The sequence below is a fragment of a genome, unplaced genomic scaffold (assembly GCF_019419815.1).
Source record: "Pyrus x bretschneideri cultivar Hongxiangsu unplaced genomic scaffold, Pyrus_bretschneideri_v1 Contig5, whole genome shotgun sequence".
Lineage (NCBI taxonomy): Eukaryota > Viridiplantae > Streptophyta > Magnoliopsida > Rosales > Rosaceae > Pyrus > Pyrus x bretschneideri.
In genome coordinates this window covers 4856450-4883452 of record NW_025999787.1, presented here as the reverse complement: position 1 = coordinate 4883452, position 27003 = coordinate 4856450, and the positions used below count along the sequence as shown (strand labels likewise).

The 27003-nt window shown below is 35.0% G+C and overlaps 1 protein-coding gene across 1 annotated transcript; it reads left to right on the top strand.

The window, feature by feature from the left end:
- The first annotated feature begins 4547 nt into the window (after positions 1–4547).
- On the top strand, positions 4548–12316 carry LOC103956789 (vacuolar fusion protein MON1 homolog). The gene is made up of 14 exons (XM_018649755.2): positions 4548–5269; positions 6769–6848; positions 6992–7063; positions 7198–7237; positions 7786–7887; positions 8070–8191; positions 8781–8913; positions 9046–9137; positions 9432–9513; positions 9637–9701; positions 9840–10142; positions 10252–10343; positions 10779–10843; positions 11999–12316. The coding sequence occupies exons 1-14, from the start codon at positions 4781–4783 to the stop codon at positions 12092–12094; spliced, it is 1833 nt and encodes a 610-aa protein (XP_018505271.2). The 5' UTR covers positions 4548–4780; the 3' UTR covers positions 12095–12316.
- Positions 12317–27003: the final 14687 nt, after the last annotated feature.

The following is a 27003-nucleotide window of genomic DNA, read 5'->3' as shown; positions in this document are numbered from 1 at the left end:
TGGCGGGTGTTCTTTTAATTATTTGATTGTTGGTGGGGTTGGTACGAAATAAAAAGCAGAGGTTAGAAACTGGTGAGAAGGACCGCAATTGAAAAATAATGCCCTCTCTTCTTCTCCCGTGTAAACTGAAAATAATAATAATAATAATAATGCACATAATACAAAGGTGTCAAATCTAGCCCCTTTTTCTTTTCCCTTCTAGTTTTGTCGTCGTCCCTGAAATTTTCATCAATCTTTCCTTAGACGGTGTTATTCATATTGCATATTTTACTTTACACATTCTATTTTAATTTTTGGTCGTTGAGTCGAAGATCAGTAGCTAAATGGTTGAAAAATGTTTGTGTTTGCAATTTGGGTCGATTGGGATTTACAAATGCATCGGCGGTTGTCGACAATTACTTTCACACCATACAGCCGTTTTTTTTTTTTTTTTTTTATACAAAAAATATTATTTACACTAATAGAGAGAGAGAGGATAGAATTAGCCTCATAATGGATTAGTAATAATGTGATTCAAATTTGTATCTGGCGAGAATCAAACCTCAAACCTTTTACTTTCAGATGAAAAAAAAAACTACGAGATTATAATACTAAATGGCTCCATCAGCAGTTAATAATTGCTTATATGCTCATATGACGACTAATACAATAAATTGTTCAATGCAATTGCTATGAGGGTTTTTAGAGCATCTATAATGGGGACTTTAAATGAAGTCTCTACAACCTTACAATCCCTAAAATAAGGATATAAGGTTTTCAATAGGTCGGAATATAAGTCCTCAAAGTATCTCAATATAAAAGGACTCACCGGATACCTCAATGAAATCGTCAAATTTGATGACTGTTTATAGAGACTCAAAGAGTGGGCTTACTGTTGATTTTGAGTGGGAAACAACCTCACCGATGTGTGCCTTCTCTTTTTAGGAATGATGCACAACAACTTCTCTTTTTGGTTTTTTTTTCTTTAATTTTTCTTTTTCAACACGAGAAAACTTTTTTATTTTTATCAAACTGTACTTCAAGGAAATGAATAATAATTTTTTAATATGTTAATCCCTACATTTAGGGATTATACTCATGGCAGATTGTAGAGGAATTAATTTTAATTTGAAGGCAGTCTATTTATTTTGAAAACATAATTAATATTTTAAATTGCTCTAATCTACCAAAGTGAAAAATCTAAACTATATCACGATATCCTAAACTAGTCTGAAATACTTTAACTTGTAGCCAACCTTAATTAATTTTGAAATATTCTTATGGTGAGATGTCAATTGTTTTTAATCAATTGAGTAATATGTAGACTACCACCATTACATATATAGTTTTTGTTTTCCTACAAATCTTATGCTTTTTTTATAAGGCTCTAGTTGCTTCTTCGATAAGGTTATGTAGTGTTCAGTTCTTTAATTAAGGAAATTATTATTAGCACCATTTTACACTCTTAACAAGTGTATTCTTCTTTCTAATTATAACAATTGTATTTTACACAGATTTGGAGACGAAGACCATCGGATGAGATTTGGTTTTCGACGAAGACTGTCGGCTACAACCGGAAACGAGAGCTTACATGTACACGACTCGCTCGTCGCATTGTAGGCTGGAGGATAACCAGAACCAGAGGAGGAGGAGGGATTTCTGATTTTCATTTATTTTTATTTTTATTTTTGTGAGATGAGATGAGTCATGACTGGCATGGAGGGAAAGTTTAGGTTCAAGTTGGAGGCATTATTGGTTTGAGTAGATGTAACGACATGTTTGTGCTTGTGTCATAATTTTTTTTTTTTTTTTTTAGAAGACACACGAGCGCGATGTGTTATATTCATCCTTGTTCTATAATAATGTGATGGCTTAATTTGGCTTGTATTGAGTTTTGAAGGTAACATTAGTTGTTTTCTTTGTAGTTTTTTTTTTTTTTTTTTTTTTAACATTTTTGTTCTTGTAATTTTGTTCTGTTTTTGCTGTATTTAATTGATCACGAAGTTGAATGTTTCATCAATTCCGTATGCACATCTTCTCATTGGATAAATAATAATAAAAAAAAAGCCCAACTTAAATGAACTAATGGTGTTGACGAAATAAAATTAGAAGAACGAAAATGCAATAAACAACACTCTTGCTTATAAGCTTCGCTAGATCTAAATTACAGAGTTGAGTTTTTCATTATACATAAACCGTTAGTGCAATTTAGCATTTTATTTATTTATTCATTAGTTTCATATTCACAGATATTTCAATCTTGCCTCTTCCACTTCAAATTGTTGCACAAACGAAAATTTTAAACGAATAAAAAGATTATAAAAAAAAAAAAAAGTGAAGAAAATGCCAACCATGTTCTGGGATGGGTAGTTCTGTCATATTACAATTATGCTTTTGAATGAAAACGACTAATTGACAAATAAGGACACCAAGCGCTATATACTTGGTGAGTAAAGCAAGGACCACTTCGTCATTATGCCAACCTCCACAACGAGAGACATTCGACCTTGTCTTGGCAAAAATGAATGGATGGCAATAAGGCTTAAGCAACGGCTTTCCTTTCCGAAACGGAAGTTTGGAAGGATCCTAACCGTTGATTTTTATTTGAGTGGGACCATAGGTTTGGGGGTTATTCCATGCCAGTCCCTCACCCGTTTTATTTAAGTTCCCCCGTCCTCCTGGCCCTCCTGTCGCTTTCGTTTGGGGAAGAAATATATAGTCCTGTCCATTATGTTCCAAGTTGGAATCATTTGGTTAGAAAAAATAATGTGTCTTTCACTCTTAATGTGGATAAAGATCAGTATGATATGAGTATACCGCACGTAATGTCCTATGTTAATAAGATAAAAAAATGTGGATAGATTTTTTTCGTCATAAATCCTCTAGTTATTGGCACGGAAATCATTGTAACGATGAATCTATACCATACAAGTTGTCATCTTTAATCCGAGGTGATTACGTGAAATAAACCGTTATGCTCGTGTCATATACTAGTTCAGGATAAACCTACTATTGAATCTATTTTACCATTCAATCAAATGATCACACGTGGATTAGGAGATGCCTCTTTAATGAAAATTCTCTTGAATCGTGTAATTTTCTAAGGATAATATTAGGGAGATTAAATTTGTATAAATTTTTTGAAAACTAAAGGACATGAAAGTTGATGATTGATTTATTACTTAAGCGCTGATAAATGTACTCATTCTTATTGGTGACACATCATTTAGTTTGCAAAATTTTGTTTCCAAATTTAGTCTCTCTTGCATTTAAAACATAGGTCCTAAATAAAGATACTTGATAGATCACAACATATTATGCTTTGGTAAACGTGATGAGTTCGACACAATCTGCTTAACTATGACCACAGGCAGGATGAAATTTCTCATATTCACTCCGAGATTGAAAGGAGTGAATAATCATAATTTACAACTAGTTATCTAATTTTTAAAGAAAAATAAATAAATAATACAATAAATCAATGGTAGATAATTCTAGACCATTAAAGAAACTCGAATCTTATAATTAAAGTTATCCTGCCCCATAATCTTTGTTGGCAAATGGTCTAACATGCTAAAAGACAATTTGCTATGAGTTGTTGCGAGACAATTTGTTTTTATTTTAATTTTATTTTTTAGACTGTCAATTTGAACCAGATAAGGTGATATCTGGTAAAAATGTATGAACATCCAAATAGATAATCTGGCAATATAAAATTCCAGATATACGATGAGAAATTATTTCCATGTATAGAAACGGTTTAGTTGAGATGTTCATAAGTCAAGAGTTATGCTCTTATTAGCCAGTTTTGACATGTTATTTTATAAATTTAAAATATTAATTAAATAAATATATGTTTGAGTGTCCAACTAGATATTGATAAAATTCAATAGCCTTACCAAAAGTTAACCTGTAAGATTTTTAGGTATGATAAAGAGACTGTTAAAACTCAAAAATAACAACAATAATACTTGCATTTTCTCTGAAGTTAAAATTAAAAAATAATAAAAATAATCTTGCGTTCCCCTATGGGTGAATACACATATCTTATTTCTTTTGAATAACGAATTTTCATCATGTAAATTTTATAATCATAACAGTTTAGTTTCTTAATCCTCATTTGAAGGTCATTTCTACAGAAATCATTTGAAGCGAAGATCATTTAGTTATTCAAATGTACGAAACAAATCAACGGTGTGATTACCAAAAAGCATATTTATGATGAACCGTCAATTTCTTTCATACAGTTTGATGACTAAACGATTTCCAATTCGAATAATTTTTTCGTAAGGATGATCTTCAAATGAAGATTAAGAAATTAAAAGTTTCGATTATAGAGTTTATACGATAGAGATACGTTATTTGCAAAAGATGGAGCTCATTTTCTAATAAATTCTGTGCAGAAATTGAGATTTGTCGAGTGTAATCATATTGTGATGACAAGCCCGGTCAACCTACAATTTTCAGAAGCTTTGGGCTTGGCCCAAAAGCTCCTTTGACCTGCCCCAACCCAAAAGTATAAAATCCGAACTTTACAAAACGGCCCGTATCGTACTAGCACGGCTCAGTTCGGATTTCGGAGCCACCCACCTACTGGTCAGAGCCGCGTTGCGAATGGAGTAATTTGCAGCGGAGCACAGACAGAGCCAACGACTGGTAGACGAGCCCCTCTCTCTCTAGTCTCGACCCCTCTCTCTCTCTCTCTCTCTCTCTCTCTCTCTCTCCAAGCACACTCGATTGGAGCCCTAATTTCTCACTTTCACCAAAGCTCACCGTGATACCCTAACCTTTCTGGTTCTCCATGTCCTCCGAATCGGGAGCTTCGACCTCCGGCGACGAAGCCTCCGAGCCAAACCCTAACCCTGACCATACTCCCAAACCCCCCGAAGACCAATTGGCAGCCCTCGCATTGTCGGAGGTCGATAGCCACGGGAATGGCGTCGGACATGGATCGGCCGCGGAGAACAATCACCAGGAGATCGAAAGCGACGAGGAGGAAGTCCAGGTCAATTCGGTTGCTCCTGGTTTAGCTGAGGTGGAGGAGGCGAGCGAGGGTTCGCCACGTGGTGGAGTCGGCGGTGGTGTTGTGTGGGCGACGACCAATTCGGAGCTGGAGATTGATGGGCCGTCGAGCCCTAGCAGCAGTGGGTATGCGGGTGAAAGAGGTAGTAGTGCCAGTAGTGGTGGCTCTGGAACTGATGAGATTTCGGAAGTGAGGAAAGATGAGATTGTCGATAGGTTTCCAGATTCGCAAACCCCGTGGGTGCCCAGTAAACGGCATGTCGATGAGGTATTGCGTTCTAACAACTCCTTGGTTGTGTAATTTGTCTGAAAATTTGATTGCAATTTAGTATTGCAAAATAAACAGTAGTGATTGAGAGAGAAATTGTGAAGAGATTTAGGTAATTTCCCTACGAACTTCTTCCGGAAATGGTATTGAAAATAGCTCAAGTAGTCGGTTCATTTGTATTTTTGTGTAGTTCACGAAATTCAAAATTTCAAAAGATTTTAGTTTAGAATGTGATCAATATTTAGTTGCCTTAGAGTCTTAGACAAATATAATGGAAATAAGAATTATGATTGAACACTTTGCATTATTGTTGTCTGAAAGTACACAGAAATGTCCCTTAATGTCTGAGAATACTTGCTACTACTATAAAATAGACCAAAATCTACCGCTAATGTTACAATGAATATTTTGAAATTGAGACAGACAATGTTTTTCTTTTTGACATGTATTTATACCTTCTTTTGATGAAGCCAGTTTTGCACCTTTTTAGACGAACTCACAGTATGGAGTTATACTTAATTGTTGGAGCCAAAATTGCCAAATTTTTTACCTTTAGACTGCCCTTAACTGCTGAATGATTTGGTGCTTACTCAAACAATCTTGTTGAATTTTCACAATGCCTTAACCATATCAATGTAACTGCCAAAATTCACACCATTGTTTAATGATGAAACGGTTCCAAAGGTAGAAGGGAAGGTGTAATAACAAATTAATAATGTGTTTCTTGGACTTGAATAATTTCATTTTATTGGGAATTCAATCAATACATGAGAAATAGCTTTCATTTCTTTCATATCAACAGACGATCCAATGTCTAGGATGTTAATTTTGTGTTTGCAGTAAAAAATGCTTCAATAAAAGACGAATTAGACAATAATTCAGATTCTAAGATAATACAAAATATCCAAGGGGTATAGGCTTACTTGTAGGGGTGCTATGCATCGAACATTGTTCTACTGCTGGTGTTCTTGTTGACTAGAATAAGTGTAAATAGACTGTCTAATGTTCAAATTTAAGATATTTGCATGTACTTGTGCACCTGAATAAGGCATTCAGATTTTGAATGATAAACGTTTATTGTTCTCAGTTTTTGTAACTCTTTGGGTCTATATGGTCATATAAATTCCTGTTTACGAGAAATCTTAGTTGAGTTACAGAGCTAAAAGCCTTAAAGTTTTGATAAAGGAAAAAAAAGGATGGCTTTCCAATTTTTGTTCCCTAGCATGGTCAGTGACATAAAATAGCATATAGCATGTTCTGCAATAACTAATAATACATCATAATAGGTATTGTACAGGATGATCATATATTGCGCATTACTGTGGCATTTAGTCCTTAAACCTTGATCTTCAATAGAGAACTTGATTGAAAATAATATGCTGTTCAGTGTCTTTTTTATTCATCCACAGTTCGCTACATGCACATAGCTTTACTTTCACTGGAAAAGTGATTTTCAAGGATAACTGCAATGGTCTGTTTGATTTATAATTGAAGTGCAGGATGATGCTTCCATATCATGGAGAAAGAGGAAGAAACACTTTTTCATACTAAGTCACTCTGGCAAACCAATATATTCCAGGTTTGTCTCAGGTGCCTCAACTATCTTTTTAAATAAGTGCAAAATTTACAATAATCTCTATGGAAAATAAAGGGAAACCAGTTTATCTATATTCTGCAGTCGTGATATATTTGTCTTCTATTGAATTTCTTATTTAATGGCAGATATGGAGACGAACACAAGCTAGCAGGATTTTCAGCAACATTACAAGCCATAATTTCCTTTGTGGAGAATGGGTACACACCTTAACCTTTCTGAGTTGATTCTCTTCTCCAATTTCTTAATTATTAATTATTTGTCCACTCTTACAGATTTACTTTAATGAAAGGTAAAAAACTTCCAGTGATTTGGTTCCTTAATTGTTTTACAGTGGGGATCATGTCAAATTGGTTAGGGCTGGAAAGCATCAGGTCTGTTTTGTTCCTTTATGCGTTTAGAATTTTTGTTCTTCAAGTTATCTCTTCTATAAATAATCCACGATTGCTAGGATGATCAAAAGAACTACTTTCTCATATTCCTGGTTGTATAAACTTAACATGATCTCGCTTGAATTCTATTGACCATCCCCCCGAACAGAAAACAACTTTAATTTTGAACTAGTTGTTGTAGCTGCGCCGTCCATCCTGACACTATCTTCGGCAGAGTTTGGTCATAGTGATATTTGCATGTTATTCTACAAAAAAAATATATGGCAAGGGACCTTAGGCTTGTACTTTTTGAATTTGATTATATGAATTGAAATGAGTTAAGTTTTATTCCTGAGCATCAACTTATGTATTTTAACTTTTAAGGATATAAACATAATGTTCATCGCCTTCAAAATGCCTAGTTGTTATTGTTTTATGGACGTCTAGAATGAATGACATTATTTTACTTTGTACAATACAACTCACAGTTGTAAGTCTTATCTTTTTGGAATCAGTTAAATTAAATTGGCATGAAATATTTGTATGCTCAGGTGATTTTTCTTGTCAAGGGACCAATTTACTTAGTATGCATCAGCTGTACAGAAGAGCCTTACGAGTCTTTGAGGGTGCAATTGGAACTTATTTATGGTCAGGTAGCATTGGGTTCTTCCCTTCGTCAAAAGTCTTTATGCATAATATGTTTGACTGTTAGGTCATATTTTGTTAATGATTTGTTGAATAACCAAAATATTCTGCTTGTACTTTCCTTTTAATGGAATAAAATATCTTATGTTAGTAACTGCACTTCATTTAAATTTTTTTTATGTGGATGCAGATGCTACTTATTCTTACTAAGTCAGTAAATAGATGTTTTGAGAAGAATCCGAAGTTTGATATGACACCGTTGCTAGGAGGAACAGATACTGTCTTCTCATCCCTCATCCATTCATTCAGTTGGTTTGTTTCTCTGCTCCCCTTGGCATGCCGAATTTGGAAAATGGATTTTTTCTCTTTTCTTTTTTGGTTTTGAAAAACCATCCAGTATACTCTTGTGGTCGTCTTTATTATTTAAGTGTTTTAACACAAGTAGTATGTTACAGATAATGTTATATTGGTGATGAAATATTGTAGTTCAGACAGTAACAGATCATCCAATTTAATGAAGGGGCTGCTTCCCTGATTCAATATTATTATCATATCAAACCTGATCTGTTTTAAACTGATTGTTCACTTTCAAAATTACATGTCTGGAGATCATAAAAGTTTCAAATTAAATTTTCTTTGTAAAATTTTTAGAACATATCTGATAAAACTATGCTTTTCAATATGAAGTTTACATAAACAAAGTCATTGTTGTCTTGAAATGTGATATATATTAGATGCTGTGCTACTTTCTCATTTACTTTTTGGGTTACTACTATTGATATCCTAATTTTTCTTGTTATTATATGCTGCCAATGTGATTCTCATTGCCCCGGCCAAAAAATAAAATAAAAAATCTAAAGCAGATGATGCTTATACTATTTACTTCTTTCTGTATTTTCAGGAATCCTGCCACTTTTCTTCATGCATACACTTGTCTTCCCCTTGCTTATGCAACAAGGCAAGCAGCAGGTGCCATATTGCAAGATGTTGCTGATTCTGGTGTTCTGTTCGCAATACTGATGTGCAAACACAAGGTTCTGTCATCCACCTTATTGTTTATAATTGGGAAAACCTTTTCTTTAAGGACATTTTAAAAAATTTATATTTCGTGGCACAGTTTATGAGCCTTTTGCAGTTGCAATGTAACAACTTGAAATTGATTGCAGGTTATCTGTCTTGTTGGTGCTCAAAAGGCCTCTCTTCATCCTGATGACATGCTGCTACTTTCCAACTTTGTCATGGCATCAGAATCATTTAGGCAAGTAGATTAATTGAATAGGTCTGGTGTCATATTTTCAGTAATTTAAATGAGAATGGGAATCGAAACTGGTACGATATGATACAGTAAATACTAAGTGCTAGTTTCAATTTCCAATCCCATGTACTTGTTTCAGTTTCCAATCACAAGATTTTCAGTTTTTAAGGACAATCGTACACTAAAATGCCATATGGTACTTTCTTTCTGCTAACATGGTTTCAATTGTGGGTGATAATTATTTATGGACACTTTCAGGTGCAATAGTCTTAAAATTCTCCTTTTCTCTTTATGCAGGACATCTGAATCTTTCTCTCCAATTTGCTTGCCTAGATATAATCCCATGGCATTTTTGTATGCTTATGTCCGTTATCTTGATGTGAGTGACATTTAGGTTCATGACATTTCTTAAGTAAATTTGCGTACACATATAGTATACCTTGCCTCATGTCAGCCTTTTCTAGTTAAAATATCATGACACGATAATACTTTCTTGTGGCAGGTTGATACATACTTGATGTTGCTTACTACTAGTTCAGATGCCTTTTATCATCTCAAGGATTGCAGGTATGTTATAGAATCATAGATATTATTAAGGATATTTGTGCTGTAGGAGGGCTTCATGTGGCAATTTCTTATCCTGTTACATAGCAAATCATTAACTAGTTTTTTCTTCCCTTTATAATTTTTCCTGTGATCTTATAGGATTCGTATTGAATCGGTTCTGTTGAAGTCAAATGTACTTAGCGAGATTCAGAGATCCATGCTAGATGGTGGGATGCGTGTTGAGGAGTTGCCTCTCGATCCTTTGCCACGTGCTGGATCTTTTTCTCCTCATTTGGTTCAACATACAGTTCAAACAGATTCTCCTGACAGGTTCAGGGAACCATATATTGGCGTAGGCGGTCCCGCTGGACTTTGGCATTTTATATATAGGAGTATATTTTTGGATCAGTATGTATCATCCGAGTTCTCACCGCCAATAAGTAGTCCTCGTCAGCAGAAAAGGTGACAGCTGAATCTAACACTACATTTAAGCATAAAATCGAATGTCTCCCACAATGAAGTCGTGTGTCACTTTTTGTTGTAGGTAGATAATTAATTCTTTTTCCTGCAGATTATACAGAGCTTATCAGAAGCTTTATGCTTCCATGCATGACAAAGGAATTGGGCCACACAAAACCCAGTTTAGAAGAGATGAGAACTACGGTACTTTTGAATTTATACTGCATCATGCATATGTGGAAAGGAAAAGTTGAAACACCGAAAATTTTTAATATTGTGGATGCACTCTCATTGCATCGTCCAAATTTTGGCTTTTTAACCATGATTGTATCATTTCAAACCTGAATATTAATGTTGGCTTTTCAAACGACCGGCATTTAATGGCCAGTACTCGAGGTATTTTGAAGTCATAGTTTCTCAACTAGCCATTTGTTTGTTGATCCCTTCACATTTATGACTGTAATTAATAAAAACTCTATGGTAATCGAACTTGATCTTTACTGTGTGTCATTGTTACTGTTTCACATTACATTTTTATATAGGATACCACGGTTGACTTTTGCTTTGATCACATCATACTTTGTGTTGACATGCATGATACATTCCTGATGAAGTTATATGATCATATTGTTTTGTCAGTTTTACTATGCTGGGCCACCCAGGACTTTGAGCTTTATGCAGCTTTTGATCCACTTGCAGACAAGGTACGATTATTCTTAAGGTTTTATTGTTTCCTACCCCTTTCCACTATGCATACTTGTCCACTTTTACATATGCCAAAGGGAATAAAAGGAAAAGGGTTGATGCTTTTTACTTCCACCGGCCTCGTTTGGTTTTATTAGACAAAAGGGAGGGCAAGAATATAAAAAAGTAAAAAGTCGTGGGTCCCAGCTTATGTTAAGTAATATAATTCCCCCCCCCTCCCTGCGAATTTTTTGGCTGCCTCATTTCTCCTACAAACAGTGAATTTCAAATTGTGGGCCCAGTGAAGGGGTATATATGCAAATCCTTGCCCTTCCATCCAAATTTTTTGTTTTTCCATTTCTCTAGACTGAATATAGATTTAGGGATGAGTTGACAAGAAAGGGTTTTTCTGAATGAGGCACGATTGCTTATCCAAAGAGCATTATAGTGTTCATCTCGCGGGATAGGGGTTGAGATGTGTTTCTGGTTAAGCAGCAGAATAAATGGGCAATGCTAGAGCTTGTCACTAGTGTGATCAACTCATAGGTTATCAACGTTTTGTATGCCCTGCTTATATTATCACTAGGCTAACGCAATCTCAACCAAGTTAGTGGGACCGGAGATGCTCATAGACAAAAGGAGAAATCAGAGAAGTGAAACAGAACACCTTAGAAGATAAGAACTTGTAGCAAAGTAAGAAATAACTGCGGTAATGTGAAATGAAAGTGAAAGAAATTGAAGAAAATGAATGGCAGGGCTACCTTGAGCACTGAAAGACTGATAGTAAACGGGCCCTACAATGCACATGAAACTCAAAACCCTGTGATTCATTCATGTGTCGTTACACTTCGACATTTCATTATAATCACTTAGGGTAAGGTAGATTCAGCTGGTTACATCCACTTATTAGCATGTGACAAACAGAAATCTGCCCTTCACAAGGTGCATTTTCTTTAATGTCAAGGCATTGAGGAAAATCAACTTCTCGTCAAGCCAGTGGGAGAAATGGGCTTAGGACTTTTTCCTTGACAAAAGATTTTAAGCTTATATTATTTTTGTTTTGGCTATAATTAATATTTCTTGGAGAAGCAAGTTGTAGCTGATTTGGATTTATCTTTAGATGCATTTTTTCTTCTTTAAATGCCTTCTCAACGTAAATTCGTACTGGTTTTCAGGCATTGGCAATAAAGACTTGCAACCGGGTTTGTCAGTGGGTGAAAGATGTGGAAAACGAGATTTTTTTGCTAGGAGCAAGCCCCTTTTCATGGTGATATCCCATTATATTCTGTAATACTTCCTGTACCATAGTTCTGTTTCTTTAACAAAGTTCAAGTTATCATTTTTGTCATACGCATTTGAAATAGCAGGCGATGTTGATCTTAACTTACCACGTTGTTGCTTCAGCTTCAAAAGGTTTGCATTTGGCACAGATGTAAAAGCAGTTACAAAAACAATCCTTTTAACACATGGTTATAAGTTTTTTCACACGCAAACTTTTGTGTAAGAAAGGGTTCCATTCTGTCTGTCTGTTTTTCTCTTTTCCGGATTGAGGTCTGCTGGATGTTTGCGAAGACACTTCAGGATCATTTTAAGCCTTGTTTTCGTTGACGGGTGTAGGGTTTAACGTATGAAATTGCCATGAACAATGCCTTAATCAGCACCATTTGTCACTGCACATCTTGTACTTGTTTCGTTGTGTGTTTGTGTTTCTTATATTTGCTCTTTTGGTGCATTATTGGCATTTTTTTTTAGAGTATCCAGGCTCATGGTCCTTGATTGCCATTCTTTTCCAAAGCTAGAGTTTATGTATTTAGGGTCTGTTTATTTTTTTATTTAAAATTGAATATTAACAGTACCTGACAAAAACTGGTCGCACGATGGACGATAAACGGACACGATTGGAGGATCACTGAAATCCTCACAAAGAGGATATGGAGAGGATCCTCATTCGATGTATACACCTAAATGTTACAACTTTGACTCGGGCTTTAACATTGAGTTTGTGTATTGTTAGAATGACTTCTTTCCATGTTGGCATGAACTCCACGTCAGACTTGAATATTTACGGTCGAAGAAGCACCGTTACGGTCGAAAAATTTGATCGTTTTCGCCTTACCGTTCTTCCTCTTTGGAGATGCTACAGAATCATGCACCTTGTATCCAAACTCAAAACCCTATTGAATGTTGTGCTCCATGCATAATTTGCACCAATGACCAAGAATCTCTCTCTCTCTCTCTCTCTCTCTCTCTCTCTCTTGCTTATTTGAATGGGAGTAATGTAAATTATGTAATCAAGTGATTGAGGCCTTAGAGGCATATGTTGTGTTCACATCATTGATTAGGGTTTTGTTAATTAAACATTTGCAACTAATCTTCACAAGAATACTGTTAATTAACATGTTGGACCTGGATCCAACAATTGCGGGACAAAAATTGATCGACCTGCGATACTTAGCCAGAAGATCTCTCTCTCTCTCTCTCTCTCTCTCTCTCTCTCTCACGCAGTGATAGGATCCCGTGACTAAAGCTCTCTACTTAGTACAACTTTCGTGTGTTCAAACTGAAAGCTATCATTTTAGTTTCAACGGAAAATTTTAGCAATGGTGTCTTCATTATGCGTTGTGTTTTTTATGCCCATGAAAAAATAGGTACCTTTTCACTTGATTAGTTTTAACACTTAACAAAAAGCTTAACGAAAATTGGTAGTAGATGCCACAAAAGAAATTTTACAAAGTGTAAAAGGTGTGACAATTCCAACTGTTTGGTAAAGAGTAAAGTATAACCCGAATTACAATTCAAATGGGCATTACTAATTTTTTATTTTTAAGGTGAAACGATAGCAGTTTCTTTAAAACATTAAGAAAATTTAAAAACTTCATAGACGGCATTCTGGATTAAATCTAGTAGCTATCATATATGTTGATATGTGAGCATGACATGCATGAGAAGCAGCTAAGGAAATCAACCATCACTCTAAAAGTCAAAAGCGCTTTGATCTTGATAATTGGAAATTCAATCACTTCATAACCTAACTACATAAAAGATTATGCGCCAAAACCGCCAACAAAACTAATAAGAAAACACTCTCTATATTAGTACAACATGGTATGATCATTTAAATATCATTCCAAGTGACAAATGATATTAGTACTATAACATTGTATGATCATTTTCAAGTTTTTCTTTTCTTGCATGCCTATAAACAAGCTCCATTGACTTTGACCAATGATCAAACTCGTCTAGGATTTCACATGATGCAACAAAATAATATATATATATATATGTGTGTGTGTGTGTGTGTGTCTATATATATATATGTATGTATGTATGTATCCTCGTTTTTTTTCAAAAAAATGGGGATTAGGTGTGTGGTTCACTTCACATCGAACTTCAATGATCCGAACAGTTTATTTTGTAAGTCTCGTTTCATAGATCATCCTTACAAAAATTCAATTCAATCCGAAACCATTTGCTTATTTAATTATCAAGATAAATTTTCATTGTTTCTTATATAACAAAGTATTCGTTAATTTCTTTGAACTCAATTAGATGTCCTAAACATTTTCGATTTGGCTAATACTTTGCAAGGATGATCTATAAGGTGCAACTTAAAATATAGACGGTTTGGATCGTTAAAATTTGATGTGGTGTGAACTCCACAACTAATCCCCATTTTTATAAAAAAAAATAAGGATCCCTTCCCTTAAGGGTTTCATATATATAGTGAAGTGCCGATTTAGTCATGGAATTATTATCTCAGTGAAAATTAGATCATTGAATTAATTTTTCGGTAAAATAAGTCCCTAAATTCATAAAAATTGCTAATTTTATCCAATTTTTCGTCAACTTAAGTCACTTGACACACTTTAGAATATAATACCATCATTTTTTCACCTATAAACCCTTAATATTTTATACAGGTTGCGAATCTAATATCTATATTATCCTCCAAAGTTAAATCCATACACTAATTCTTTATGAAAAATTGCCAATCTACCCTTTAATGTGTATCACATGCAAATAGTATGACTTAAATTGATGAAAAATTGAATATATTAGTTTCAAATCTAATATTAGAGATGTAATTGAAAGATTTTTATAATTTAATGATTGATTTTTCTAAAAAAAAAAAAAAATAGTTTAGAGACCCAATTTTCACTTAAGTGATAATCTATAAATCAAGGGGAGCATTTTTGCTCACCATCATTTAGTGTCATGTATGCTCATTACCCTATTTATCACCGTTAGATGAATTTGAATTTCGAGATTCGTGTAGTAGATAAGCATAAATCTCAAAATTTAAACTCATCTAATGATAATAAATTAGGTGGAGGGCATACACTACACTAAATGATGGTAAGCAAAAATGCACTCATAAATCAGGACGTACAAAATAAATGAGTCGGATCGTTGAAATTCGATATGAAATGGGTCCCATAATTAATCATTTCCCTTGTTATTTGTAAGATTAATTATCTTATAAATTTGGAAGATGGTGCCCTCCTTGTTAGGCTACGGACATCATTAAATGCCTAATTGAATTCCATCATCATCGGCAACAACAACAGGAAGATTTAAAAGTTAGTGGGAATGCTTTTTCAAACTTTTCATTTACTCGTCCATCTTCTTTGTGGACTAACTTGCAATTTTGGGATTTGGAATTGGAACCCGGGGGCGCTATCCCCCAAAACGTCTTCCAATTTCCTTCCTCAAAAGTATAATGACATTTTCTTGAAGAAGACTATGTTTGGAGGAAATTTTTTTTTTTTGAAATTTAGATTAAAGTCAGAATTTATAAATTAACATGTACAAATTTTTTTATTTGGATTTATAAATATAGAAATTTTGACTTTTTGCGTGGAAAAAAACTTGGAATTGAGACCTTCAATTCCCAAGTTTAAATTCCATGTAAATATGTGTCATTTTCCAATTTCTATGATTGAGAGTTTAAAATTAAAAAAAATTCATATTCAATTCCATTGTTTTATAAGGTTAATCAAACAAGAAAATTTACAAATTCTAAAAAATAAAATCCCGTCATTTTAATTTCTATCATTTTAAGATTCCTTAATAATCTTAAATTTCTTCATTAAAAAAATAGTGTTAGTACTACGGTTCAGTAGTATTCATCTTTACTTGTGAGGTCTTAGGTTAGATTCTCGCCAAATGCGAATTTGAATCACATTATTATCGCTAGTCCATTGTGAGACTTGACCTACTCTTCCCTCCCCTTAATATAGATAATATCGTTTTTTTTAGTGTAGATAATATCATTTGTTAAAAAAAATATATATAGCATTTTCGGAATTTCATATTATAGTCAAACATCATCAATTTCGGAGGTTAGAGAAGTTTTTGTTTTTGTTTTGTTCCCCACTTTTACTTGTCCGTGTATCATGACCATAACACCCTTGGACAGTTGGACAAACGACTTAACTTTATGAAAATTAGGGGGCAATTTGATCATTTGATGACATTGGTGCTGGAGATTCCATGCTCCTCTGAGTTGGGAATTATAATAATGTGCATGAAAGAGTGCACTATTGACTGGCCGATGTCGACCGTGGAGGCGTTGGTTTCATGGTGTTGACACGAAACAACTGCGAGTAACATTATATGTAACATATTTTTGGTTTTAAAACAAGGATCCTGGATTATCTGCACTTCTCATTTCATACCTTTTTTATCTTCTCTTATTTATGTGGTCACGATTAACTTACGTCAACATTTTATATTTCCATTGTTTTTTATCTTATTATTTCTATAAAAAAATCAATATAAAATATTTATATGACTTAACCGTGACCACAGAAATAGAAGAAGATGAAAATGGTATGAAATGGGGAGGGCAGACAATCCAGGTTCTTAAAATAAAGGGATTTTTACTTCTTTTGTTGTACTTTGTTTAAAAGTTTGAAGGGACATGGTGCATCTGTTGTTAATAAGAGCATCTCTACCTGTTTATAGAGGGTGATGGTAATTAGAGGGTAAGGATAATAAAACTCTTACTTTTCATTTTAAACAATAGTTATCTTTGTGCAAGTTCATCAATTTGGAAGGAGGAATGGTAAATGCAGTTACTATTCACAAAAACAATATTTTGATATCTTTTTTCATCTTATCCCCACATATCATCACCGTAGATTTTTGGATAATTTTAAACGTTTAATTTGCGAGTGTGTTGAATTTTGTAAGATTTTTAAAGTGTGAACATTGTAAGTTTTATTTTAATTTTTAAATAACTTTTTTGGTAATTTATATAATTTATATTTTATTTTTACATGCCTCCCGTTTTGTGGACTGCCGGAGGAGTTTTTTTTTTAGGTGAAGGGCAACTTAATCCAATTGTCCTTGCAATTGGATGACTGGTGGAGATGCTCTAAGGGCCAACTCGATCCTCTTGCCCAAGGATCCTAGATGGAACCCTAGGAGAGCCGCCTACTCTGGCTAACGAGCATGCACAATTCATACTAAATATGATCAACTGCACATTTTATTTTCTCTGCGTTCCTGACAACCAGTAATTGTCCAGATAAAGTCTTCCGGTTGCATACCATGGATTAGAAAGACTAATATCATACAATGTGGGCAGTAGTTACGATCATAAAATATGATTAGTCTAACATTACAACTCATAAGAAGATGAAACCAAAAGGTACAATGTTAGTGGTGGCACAAAAGAAATGAGTAGGAGGAGTATCACCATTGCCAAGAAATTTGGGCATTAAAGTTGCCTGAGTAGTAGAATCTCTTCTCTTGGATATGCTTTTGACTGATGCAGCAGCTGCATGAGGTTTAAATGCATAGGTTTAATGCTTTGTACACACAATTAAATACACAAAGAAAATCCCATTGATATTTTCACAAATCAAAACAAATTTAATAATTTTTTTTAAAACACGAACTTAGAAAAAAAAATCAAAACGAAAAACTTAATTAACGAAGTTGATTAAAACAATGTGCATTATATGTGAGTCTTACCTTCATTAAACTCGAAGTGGAAAACAAGATTCAAAATTCCTTTATGTAGAAAGGGAATTTAATACTGACCAAAAAAAAAAGAAGGGGAATTTAATAACTTTGAAATGATAATTAAATACATTTTATCCAAAATGGTTTTTGAAAATTAGAATAACTCCTCACTTTGGTTTCTGAAATTTGAAATCGATAGAAGTGGTATTTGAATTTGTTCACCATCAATTATTTTGATTTGTTATTCAATGAAAAATCTCTGTTAAATAAGGATCAAATAACAAAAAAGCCAGAATTTATGTATTATTGATTAGATGGTGGTATTTATTATCTGTAAAAGGGTATGGCCCCAAACCAATCTCTAAAATTGTTCACCAGGGAAGGGGAGGGACCAATTTGGATTGGTCCACATGCTACATGGCAAAAGGCTTTTCATCCTCAAACACAATTAGCGGGCTTATTTTAATGATATATTATTTGGCTTAAAAAATTGAATTTAAAATTTTGATTTACCTGCATTATTCTTATATTTATTTTTTTATTTTTTTGAACAAATGATATTATCAATACTAAGAAAGAGGGAGTGAGTTTAGCCTCATAATGGACTAGCAGCTTATATTTTTATTTAGGATTGCATCACCTTGTCATGCAAATGCAATATACTTATGGAGCACAAAATTATGCAAGAAAAAGGAAGGGAAGGGTCACGTATGGATGACAACTTTTTGGTCCCTTTAAAAGTCTCTTGTACTCATCACCTCTATACAAAAAGATCTGTCCTTTGACCACAATGTCATTGACAAAATACATTGTGTTCATAACAAACTTGACATTCGTTAAACTCGTTCATATTCCCCTCTACCAAGAAAAATATTACTAATTTTGATTATATCTTTTACAAGATGGAAATCATTTGAGATGAATTTTTTTTGTGGACAAGAGCGGTTGCTTCTTAAACAATGGAAGCGTCGAGAAGATATTGATTATGCTTAGTTTTATTAAACTCTGATATCATCTATTAACATAATTAATTATATAGGGAGTATAATGACCGTTTAGAGTAAGATATTTCATCGTAAGGTAAGTGGTGGATTGTCTTGATAATTAAGGCATTTCTCTTTAACATACTGCGAATGTCTTATTTAGAGATTAAAATATGCCTTATCTAGAGAATAACACCTTGTTTGAGATCCATCTATATAAATGAAACTCACTCAAACGAAAATTCTTATGAATAATGTGGATTGTAAATATGATCCATATACCATTACACATTGTAATTGCAATATCTACCATTAATTTGCCACCGCAATGAAATTAGTGTGATTAATTGGGATTAGATACCAACTTAAGTAGAAATGAGGAAAGGGCATAGCACATTAGCAGAGGTAGGAGTGGGAGGTAGCTATTGTCTTCTCTAAATCAATCCAAAACAGAACAGGTAGCTATTGTTTTCTAATCAATGGAATTAAGATTTGTGGAAATAAAATTGGGTGTATATGTTAGCAACCTAAACCACAGGCCCACGCCGCAAATTGAAGTATACCTAAATTCAAAATTGTTTTATAACATTCAGCCTATGGTTGCTTTTTTTTTTTTCCTTTTCTTTTTTCAATTTTTCAAAAAAAACTAGTTGGTGAATTCGTTACGGCAATTTACTCTTTTGGGAATTGCAAAAGACACATACGCATTTCAACCTTCCTTGGTCACTATTGTGTCATTCACCAGTGCTAGGAATCGAACCCAAAGCATAAAATATGGACTTGATCACTAGGCCACCTATGATGGTTAAGAGCTACATTTAATTAAATAAATCTTTTCTGCTAAAATAGATATAAGTATTATTTTTTATCAAATGGGGGCTCGATTTTTCTTTCCTAGCCATTTATTTCTAGAGGGAAAAAAAAGAAGGAAAATTGGAAGTCCAAAACTCATGACTAAATAATTGATGGGCCTCTTTGATTCAGGTCAAAATATATGAGCAATTATTGAATTTAGTTCAGTTGCTCTTTTTCTCAATTTTAATATTTTTTATTTATGTTCTTTACTCAAAATTTTAAGTTGAATATTTTAATATAAAAGTCTAATCACTTTTGGTGAAAAATAGTTAAAAGAAAATATATAGATCATCATATATGATACCGATATTATAGATAGATGAAAGACATTTAACCTGTGTTAGAGGTTATACGAAAATAAATAAAATATAATCTATCTATTATCCATGAAAATAGTTTAAAGAAATTTCATCTTTCATACGTTCATAAATCCATATATATGTTGATAAGCTGATATATATAATACTACTACTTACAATATAAATTAGTTAAAACAGTTAACCTATGATGAAGTAGAAGGAAAAATTGAGATACAGATTAGGAGTAGGAATAAGGAGAAACAATATTTAATCCTAAAATTCAGTAAAAGATAATTATATAACTAAGGGGATACTTATCACAATTTAGTAAAAAGATAATAAAAATAAAGATAATAAGTGTTTGGACCTTATCCAACAAAGTAGATTAAATCCAACAAAAACTCATAAAATTGAACTTATATCAAGTTATGCTTGATAGCCCTCATCAACCACTAATTAAATTACGGACCCAAATTTAAAACACCAAACTAAAGTTAAGTTACCCCGAACAACTCTAAAAGTCCAAAATATAGACTGATGTGCAGCACCATTAGCTTGCTGACTGACATGGGAAGTTTTTGACGCATTGAAGCTCTGCATTATTACCCTTGAATTCTCGATGAGCCCACCTATCACTGAATTATCCGGTTCTTCCTTTTGCATTACCTTGACAACTTGTAAAGCATCATCCTCAAGAAGAACCTGGAGGTACCCTTGCACCGAAGGCAAAACAATCCCTCTTCTTGCTGCTAAAGCTTCAACATGAAATGGGGAAGTTTTTAGGATATGACAACAACAAATAACCTATTAACCTATGAATTCTCAATTTTCTAATCACCTTTCTTGCATGTGAAATAACCTAGTTTCTGGACTACCTTGGAAAAGCCTATAATACTATTGGCTCATTTACTAATTTCGAATTGTAAAGAGATGATTGAGGAGGAATCAGAATAGAAAGGAATAGAATTAAATTTCTTTTGAAGTTGTTGAAATTTTTTATGAAATAGAAGTGTAGTAAGTTGTTTTCTAATTCTCCTTAATCTAAATGGAGATAATGAGTTTCAACAAACGAACCTTGGATATGGGATCATCGAGTCAATAACGTCTCGCTACCAAAACCTAAGTCATCAGAATTTTTCAATCGCAGAAGCGCGCAATATTTCTGGCAAACGAAAACTGAAATTTCCAACTATGTCCAAATTTCACTAAATTTAACATAAAGATGACTCTCAACACAAGAAACAACTTTTATACCTGCTACGAATTACAAAAGTGGACGGAAGACAACGAAATCTCCTGAAAGCCCTCGAAAGGCACAACCACACCGCGTCTCTGTCCGACATTCGATGGACGATCATAAGATAGGGTTTTGAAGCTAGGGTTGATGCCAGCCTAAACGAGGTGGTGGTGACCGTTGCCACTTAATATATTTGTTGAAAAAAAAGAAGAGAAAAGGCCGTCAAAACTCTAGAAAGATCACGGCCTCGCACCGAAGAATGTGGTGGTTTATCGTATTGGAACTTTGGTAAGTTTTGTTCCCGGTGTCAAGGTGACACGTCCGACCTTGATATTTTCCAAACACTAGGGTAGGCACTTGCTGGCTGACACCCGAAGGTGACGAAGCCATAGTAGGATCTAGAAACAATTAACCGACATAAATAAAACTTGTAAATTTATGAATATGCAATTGTGGAACGTGTTCAGAGCATACAATTAATCCGAGACACTAAAAAGGAATAATATAAAATTGAATGAACAAAGAAATAGGTCCTACTCCAAGAGGACTAGAAGATGCAGATGCAGGAGTTCCTTGATGCCAGGATTGTACGCCTCGATTCTAAGTCTTGAAGGGGCACAAAACAAAACATGAGTGGATCAAGTTGATATAAGTAATCCTAAAAGCGTTAAAACTTTAGCATACTAACCCCCAGGTTTAGAAAACTCGTATAGCATAATAAGTAATAGGTTTTTCCGAAAATCCTAGCATGCAATAAAACATTTCATAAAACATATATTGTACATATGATGCTTAGTAGTAGTAGCACAAGACATATATATATATATATATACATACATACATATAACTTCATTCGCCCAAAGGCACTATATCTCCTGGCCAAAGCCAATATAAATATCTTCCGGCCGAAGCCATATATAAGTATCTTCTGGCTGAAGCCATCAACCAAATGCTTGGCCGAAGCCACTAACCAAACGCCCAACCGAAGCTAATATAAGTATCTTCCGCCCATAGGCATTACTGTTAACCTTCATGAATTGCAGTATATATATCTGTATATATTCTTTCTATAATATGCAAGAACTAGAGAGAGAGATTAGATAGAGAGATTAGAGAGAGAGAGAGAAGAGGAGAAGATATTATTCCTGTAAAGTATTTCTTACACATTAAGTAATCCAACAATATTGCCTTATATAGGCAGTTACACAGCTGGTTACTAATGAACCAAAACACCAAGATTGTGACAAGTGTCACAATCATGAACCATTGACTATGTATTCTAACATCCCCCCGCAAGCTCATGCTGGGATGAACCGAGCATGAGATTGAGACAATGAGTTCTAAACAGAGGACCACTTAACCCTTTGGTCAAGATATCAGCAAACTGTTCTTGGGAGGAAACAAACTGCACTGTCAATTGTTTCGTGGCCACCCTTTCGCGGACAAAATGGACATCGATTTCAATATGCTTAGTCTTCTGGTGTTGGACAAGATTAAAAGACAGAGCAATAGCCGACAAGTTATCACAGAAAAGAACAGGTGGTATGATCACTGGAATACGCAGAAAGACAAGCAGTTGCTTAATCCAATCCAATTCTGCAGAAGTAGAAGAAAGAGCTCTATATTCTGCCTCAGTAGATGAACGAGACACAGTTTGCTGTTTCTTAGAAGACCAAGATATGGGATTGGATCCTAAAAATACAACCAACCCTGTAGTGGACCGTCTGTCATTGGGATCTCCTGCCCAATCTTCGTCACTAAAGGCCTTGAGGTGAAGATCTCCGCGAGCATAGGTAACTCCCACAGTCATAGTACCTTTTAAATACCTGAGAATACGTTTGACAGCAGTATAATGAGTGACCATAGGGTGCTGCATAAACTGGCATACCTGATGCACTAAAAAGGCAATGTCAGGCCTGGTGAAAGTAAGATATTGTAATGCTCCCACAATGCTCCTATAGGTACCAGGATTAGAATAAGGATCACCATCATCCTTAAGAAGTCGATTATATGGAAGGCAGGGTGTATCACAGGCCTTGGCATCAAGCATTTCAGTCTTTTCTAACAAATCATGAATGTATTTAGTTTGGGACAGAAACAAGCCACTGGGAGTCTTGGAGATTTGAATGCCTAAGAAAAAATGTAACTGCCCCAGATCTTTGATATCAAACTCAGTAGTAAGAGCACTGATAACCTGTGGAATTGAAGTTGTAGCACTCCCAGTGATGATGATATCATCCACATAAAGCAACAGAATCACAATATTATGCTCAACATATTTGACAAACAGGGAAGAATCTGCATATGTATTGACAAATCCCAGCTGAGGCAAAAACTTTGTAAAGCGATCATTCCAGGTCCTAGGAGTTTGCTTCAAGCCATAGAGGGATTTATGAAGTTTGCACACTAAATGAGACTGAATTGGATCCTGAAAACCAGGTGGTTGGGCCATATAAACTTCTTCTTCCAACACTTCATGCAAAAATGCATTTTTAACATCCAATTGTCTAAGATCCCATCCAAAATGTGCAGCAAGAGCAAGGACTAACCTCACAGTAGTAGGCTTAACCACAGGACTAAAAGTCTCACCATAATCCAATCCCGGTTCTTGACTAAAGCCTTTAGCCACCAAACGGGCTTTATGGCGAGCAATAGAACCATCAGAGTGTCTTTTGATTTTGAATATCCACTTGCAGGCAACCAGATTTTTAGTAGATGGCAAAGAGACCAGAGTCCAAGTACCCTGAGCTTGGAGAGCAGCCAGTTCTTCTTGCATAGCTTTGAACCAGATAGGATTTTTAAGAGCTGACTTATAAGAGCTGGGTTCAATCAGAGACAAATCAGTCTCTGCACAAGGGTGAGCAGATGCAAGGAAAGCCTTCTTTTTACAAATACCATTTTTGCTCCGAGTTTGCATTGGATGTAAATTGATGGGAGGAATATCCAAAACAGCTTGCAAAGAATCAGGATGAAACTCAGTGTTGTCAGTACCCAGTAGAGGACTTGGATCAGGAACCACAGGGAGCTGAGAAGAGGATACAGGTGCACTAGTAATGGACTGAGGATTAAGGGAAGAATTTGCAGATGATGGGGAGGAAGACACAATAACATTGTTTGTATTAACCACTGCCATGGGAAGGAAAGATGAAGTGGAAATGGATGAATTAGGTGGAGGAATGGAAACTTGTGACATTAAAGCTGCATATGGGAACTGTTGTTCATAAAAAATAACATGCCTAGAAATGTAAATCTGTTTCTTAAGCACATCATAACATATATATCCCTTATACTTAGAAGCATAACCAAGGAAAACACACCTGGTGGTTTTGGGTTGAAGTTTGGTGCTGGTGAATGGTTTTAACAAGGGAAAACAGGCACAACCAAAAATTTGAAGATGAGATAATAACGGAACACTACCAGATAAGAGTTCAAATGGTGACCTGTTTTGAAGAATAGCAGTTGGCATCCTATTGATCAGATAGATAGCAGTTTGACAGGCATAAAACCAAAATTGATGGGGCAATGTAGCAGTTTGCAATAATGTCACAGTGGTTTCGATAATATGTCTATGTTTACGTTCAGCTAGCCCATTTTGCTCAGGTGTGTATGGACAGGACTTATGATGAACAATACCTTTGTCCAACAGAAAAGATTGAAGCCTATGACGCATATACTCTCCCCCACCATCACTTTGTATTATCTTAATCGAAGTAGAGAATTGATTAAGTATAAAAGAATAGAATGCAACAAAGGTAGAGTACAAATCAGACTTGTTTATTAATGGAAACAGCCAACAATGGCGACTATATTCATCAATGAAGATTACATAATATTTGTAACCATCAACAGAAACACAAGGTGTAGGACCCCACAAGTCACTATGTACAATTTGAAAGAGCTTAACAGACTTATTGACATGAGCTGGAAAGGGTAATTTGCTAAATTTGCCTTCAAGACAATGATGGCACAAATCAGATGACTTAGTAGGTGTAACAGGGACATTAGCTTTGTGTAACATAAGAGAAACAACATGATTTGTAGGGTGTCCTAACCTATGATGCCAAATATGAGATTTAACAAGTTGTCCCAGAAAAGCTGTCGCATACAGAGAACTTTGTGAAGTACCAGAGTTGAAATGGGAAAGGGAATGAAGAAGATAGAGTCCATTACTACATAGCCCTTTGTAGAGTATCATCCATGTGGCCTTGTCCTGAATCCAAAAACACAAGGCATCAAAGATTAGCCAACAATTATTATCAAGACATATCTTATGTACCGACAATAAATTGTGTGTTAGCTTGGGAACATATAACACAGAATTTAATTTGATTGGTTTGGCTGAAGTATGAATAATAGAATTCCCAACATGAGAGACTTGTAAACCTTCACCATTGGCAGTTTGTATGGTCTCACTGGTAGGATAAGGTGAAGCCAAGGATAAGTTGTTCATGTCAGCAGTCATGTGATTGGTGGCGCCAGAATCAGTCAACCAAACTTGGGGAGGTGCTGATGGAGGAGCTGGTTGAGGTGTAGAAGGGAACACAGTGTGCATAACATGCATTGAAGATTGTTGTAACTGATGTGGTTGTGAAGGCGCTTGATATGAATACTGAGGTGAATGAGACAGTATGGGAACAGATGGAACCCCATTGGAATGTGACCAACCAGGAAGGCCAATGTAATTAGGTCCTTTATCATTGTAGAAACAGAACCAGGTCACATGATTCATTTTGCCACAGATTTGACAGCCAAGCCTCTCGGAAGTCTTTGCACCACAGAATGGAGCAGTGTGACCATCCATGTTACATAACTGACAGATAGGAAGCAAAGAGGTAGATGAGGACCCCACTGAAGAGAGTGGAGAGGGACCAAGAATTCCTGATGCAGAGGTAGGTGCCTGAGTGGAGTATACTGGTCTGGGATTGAAGAATCTGTGTCCCTGATACTTTCCTTTACCCTTATGTTTATTCCCATTGTAAGCTTTGTAACCACCAGAGGTAAAAGGGGATGGACCATGAATATGACCAAATGTCTGCGAGGATGACACATTTTTTGGCTGAGAATTAGCAACCATAGCAGTCATAAAAGAAGCATTCGAATGATTCTCAACAATGATTTCTTCAGCAAGTAATTGTGCCCTAAAGTCTTTTAGGGTAATGATACTTTCACGACCTCGAATCACACAGCGAAAAGTATTGTATTCAGAAGGCAAGCCATTAAGAGCAAGGATTACAATATCCTCATCTTGAAAGAACACCCCAGCAGCTGACAAATAATCCCTAGCTTCTTTAATGCGTTGCAGGTAAACTGAAATGGAATCAGACCCCTTTTTGATTGTCTGCAAATTCAACTTCATCTGAAAGATACTGAAAGATGAATTGATTTTTCAACATGGTGTAGAAAACAAAAGGAAATAAAATATTAGAACACTTGTTTAATAGCTATTTAGTAACATAGAAAACATACAAAAAATTAACCTGAGTCTGTTTTGGAGAAAATCTTACCTACTGCAGTTTTACTTAACACGTGTCCAATATGCCCCAGTCATAACTTTTATGTCGTATAATTGCAACTAACAAGTATTGAAGATGCATTGGACATAAAAAGCCAACAATAAATCTTATTTGCCACAATTGTATTCAATGAGTGTCTAACATGCACTGGTTATAATTGACATATCCGACCCGGAATGTCCACCTGGACTCGAATCGACACTCGGAAGGTGACAAAACCGTAAAGTGTAGTGATGTGGAAAAAATATGAGTAAATTTAAACCTAAAAGTGATTAAATGCAAGAGTGCTCATGTGAGCGAGATTGAACTCATTCCACATGT

Bases quoted from the DNA above. Each gene is read 5' to 3' on its own strand.
- LOC103956789 (XM_018649755.2), top strand. From the start codon at position 4,781: ATGTCCTCCGAATCGGGAGCTTCGACCTCCGGCGACGAAGCCTCCGAG. The intron at 6,849-6,991 runs GTTTGTCTCAGG...ATTTAATGGCAG, and splicing joins GGCAAACCAATATATTCCAG to ATATGGAGACGAACACAAGC. The intron at 10,844-11,998 runs GTACGATTATTC...ACTGGTTTTCAG, and splicing joins TTGATCCACTTGCAGACAAG to GCATTGGCAATAAAGACTTG.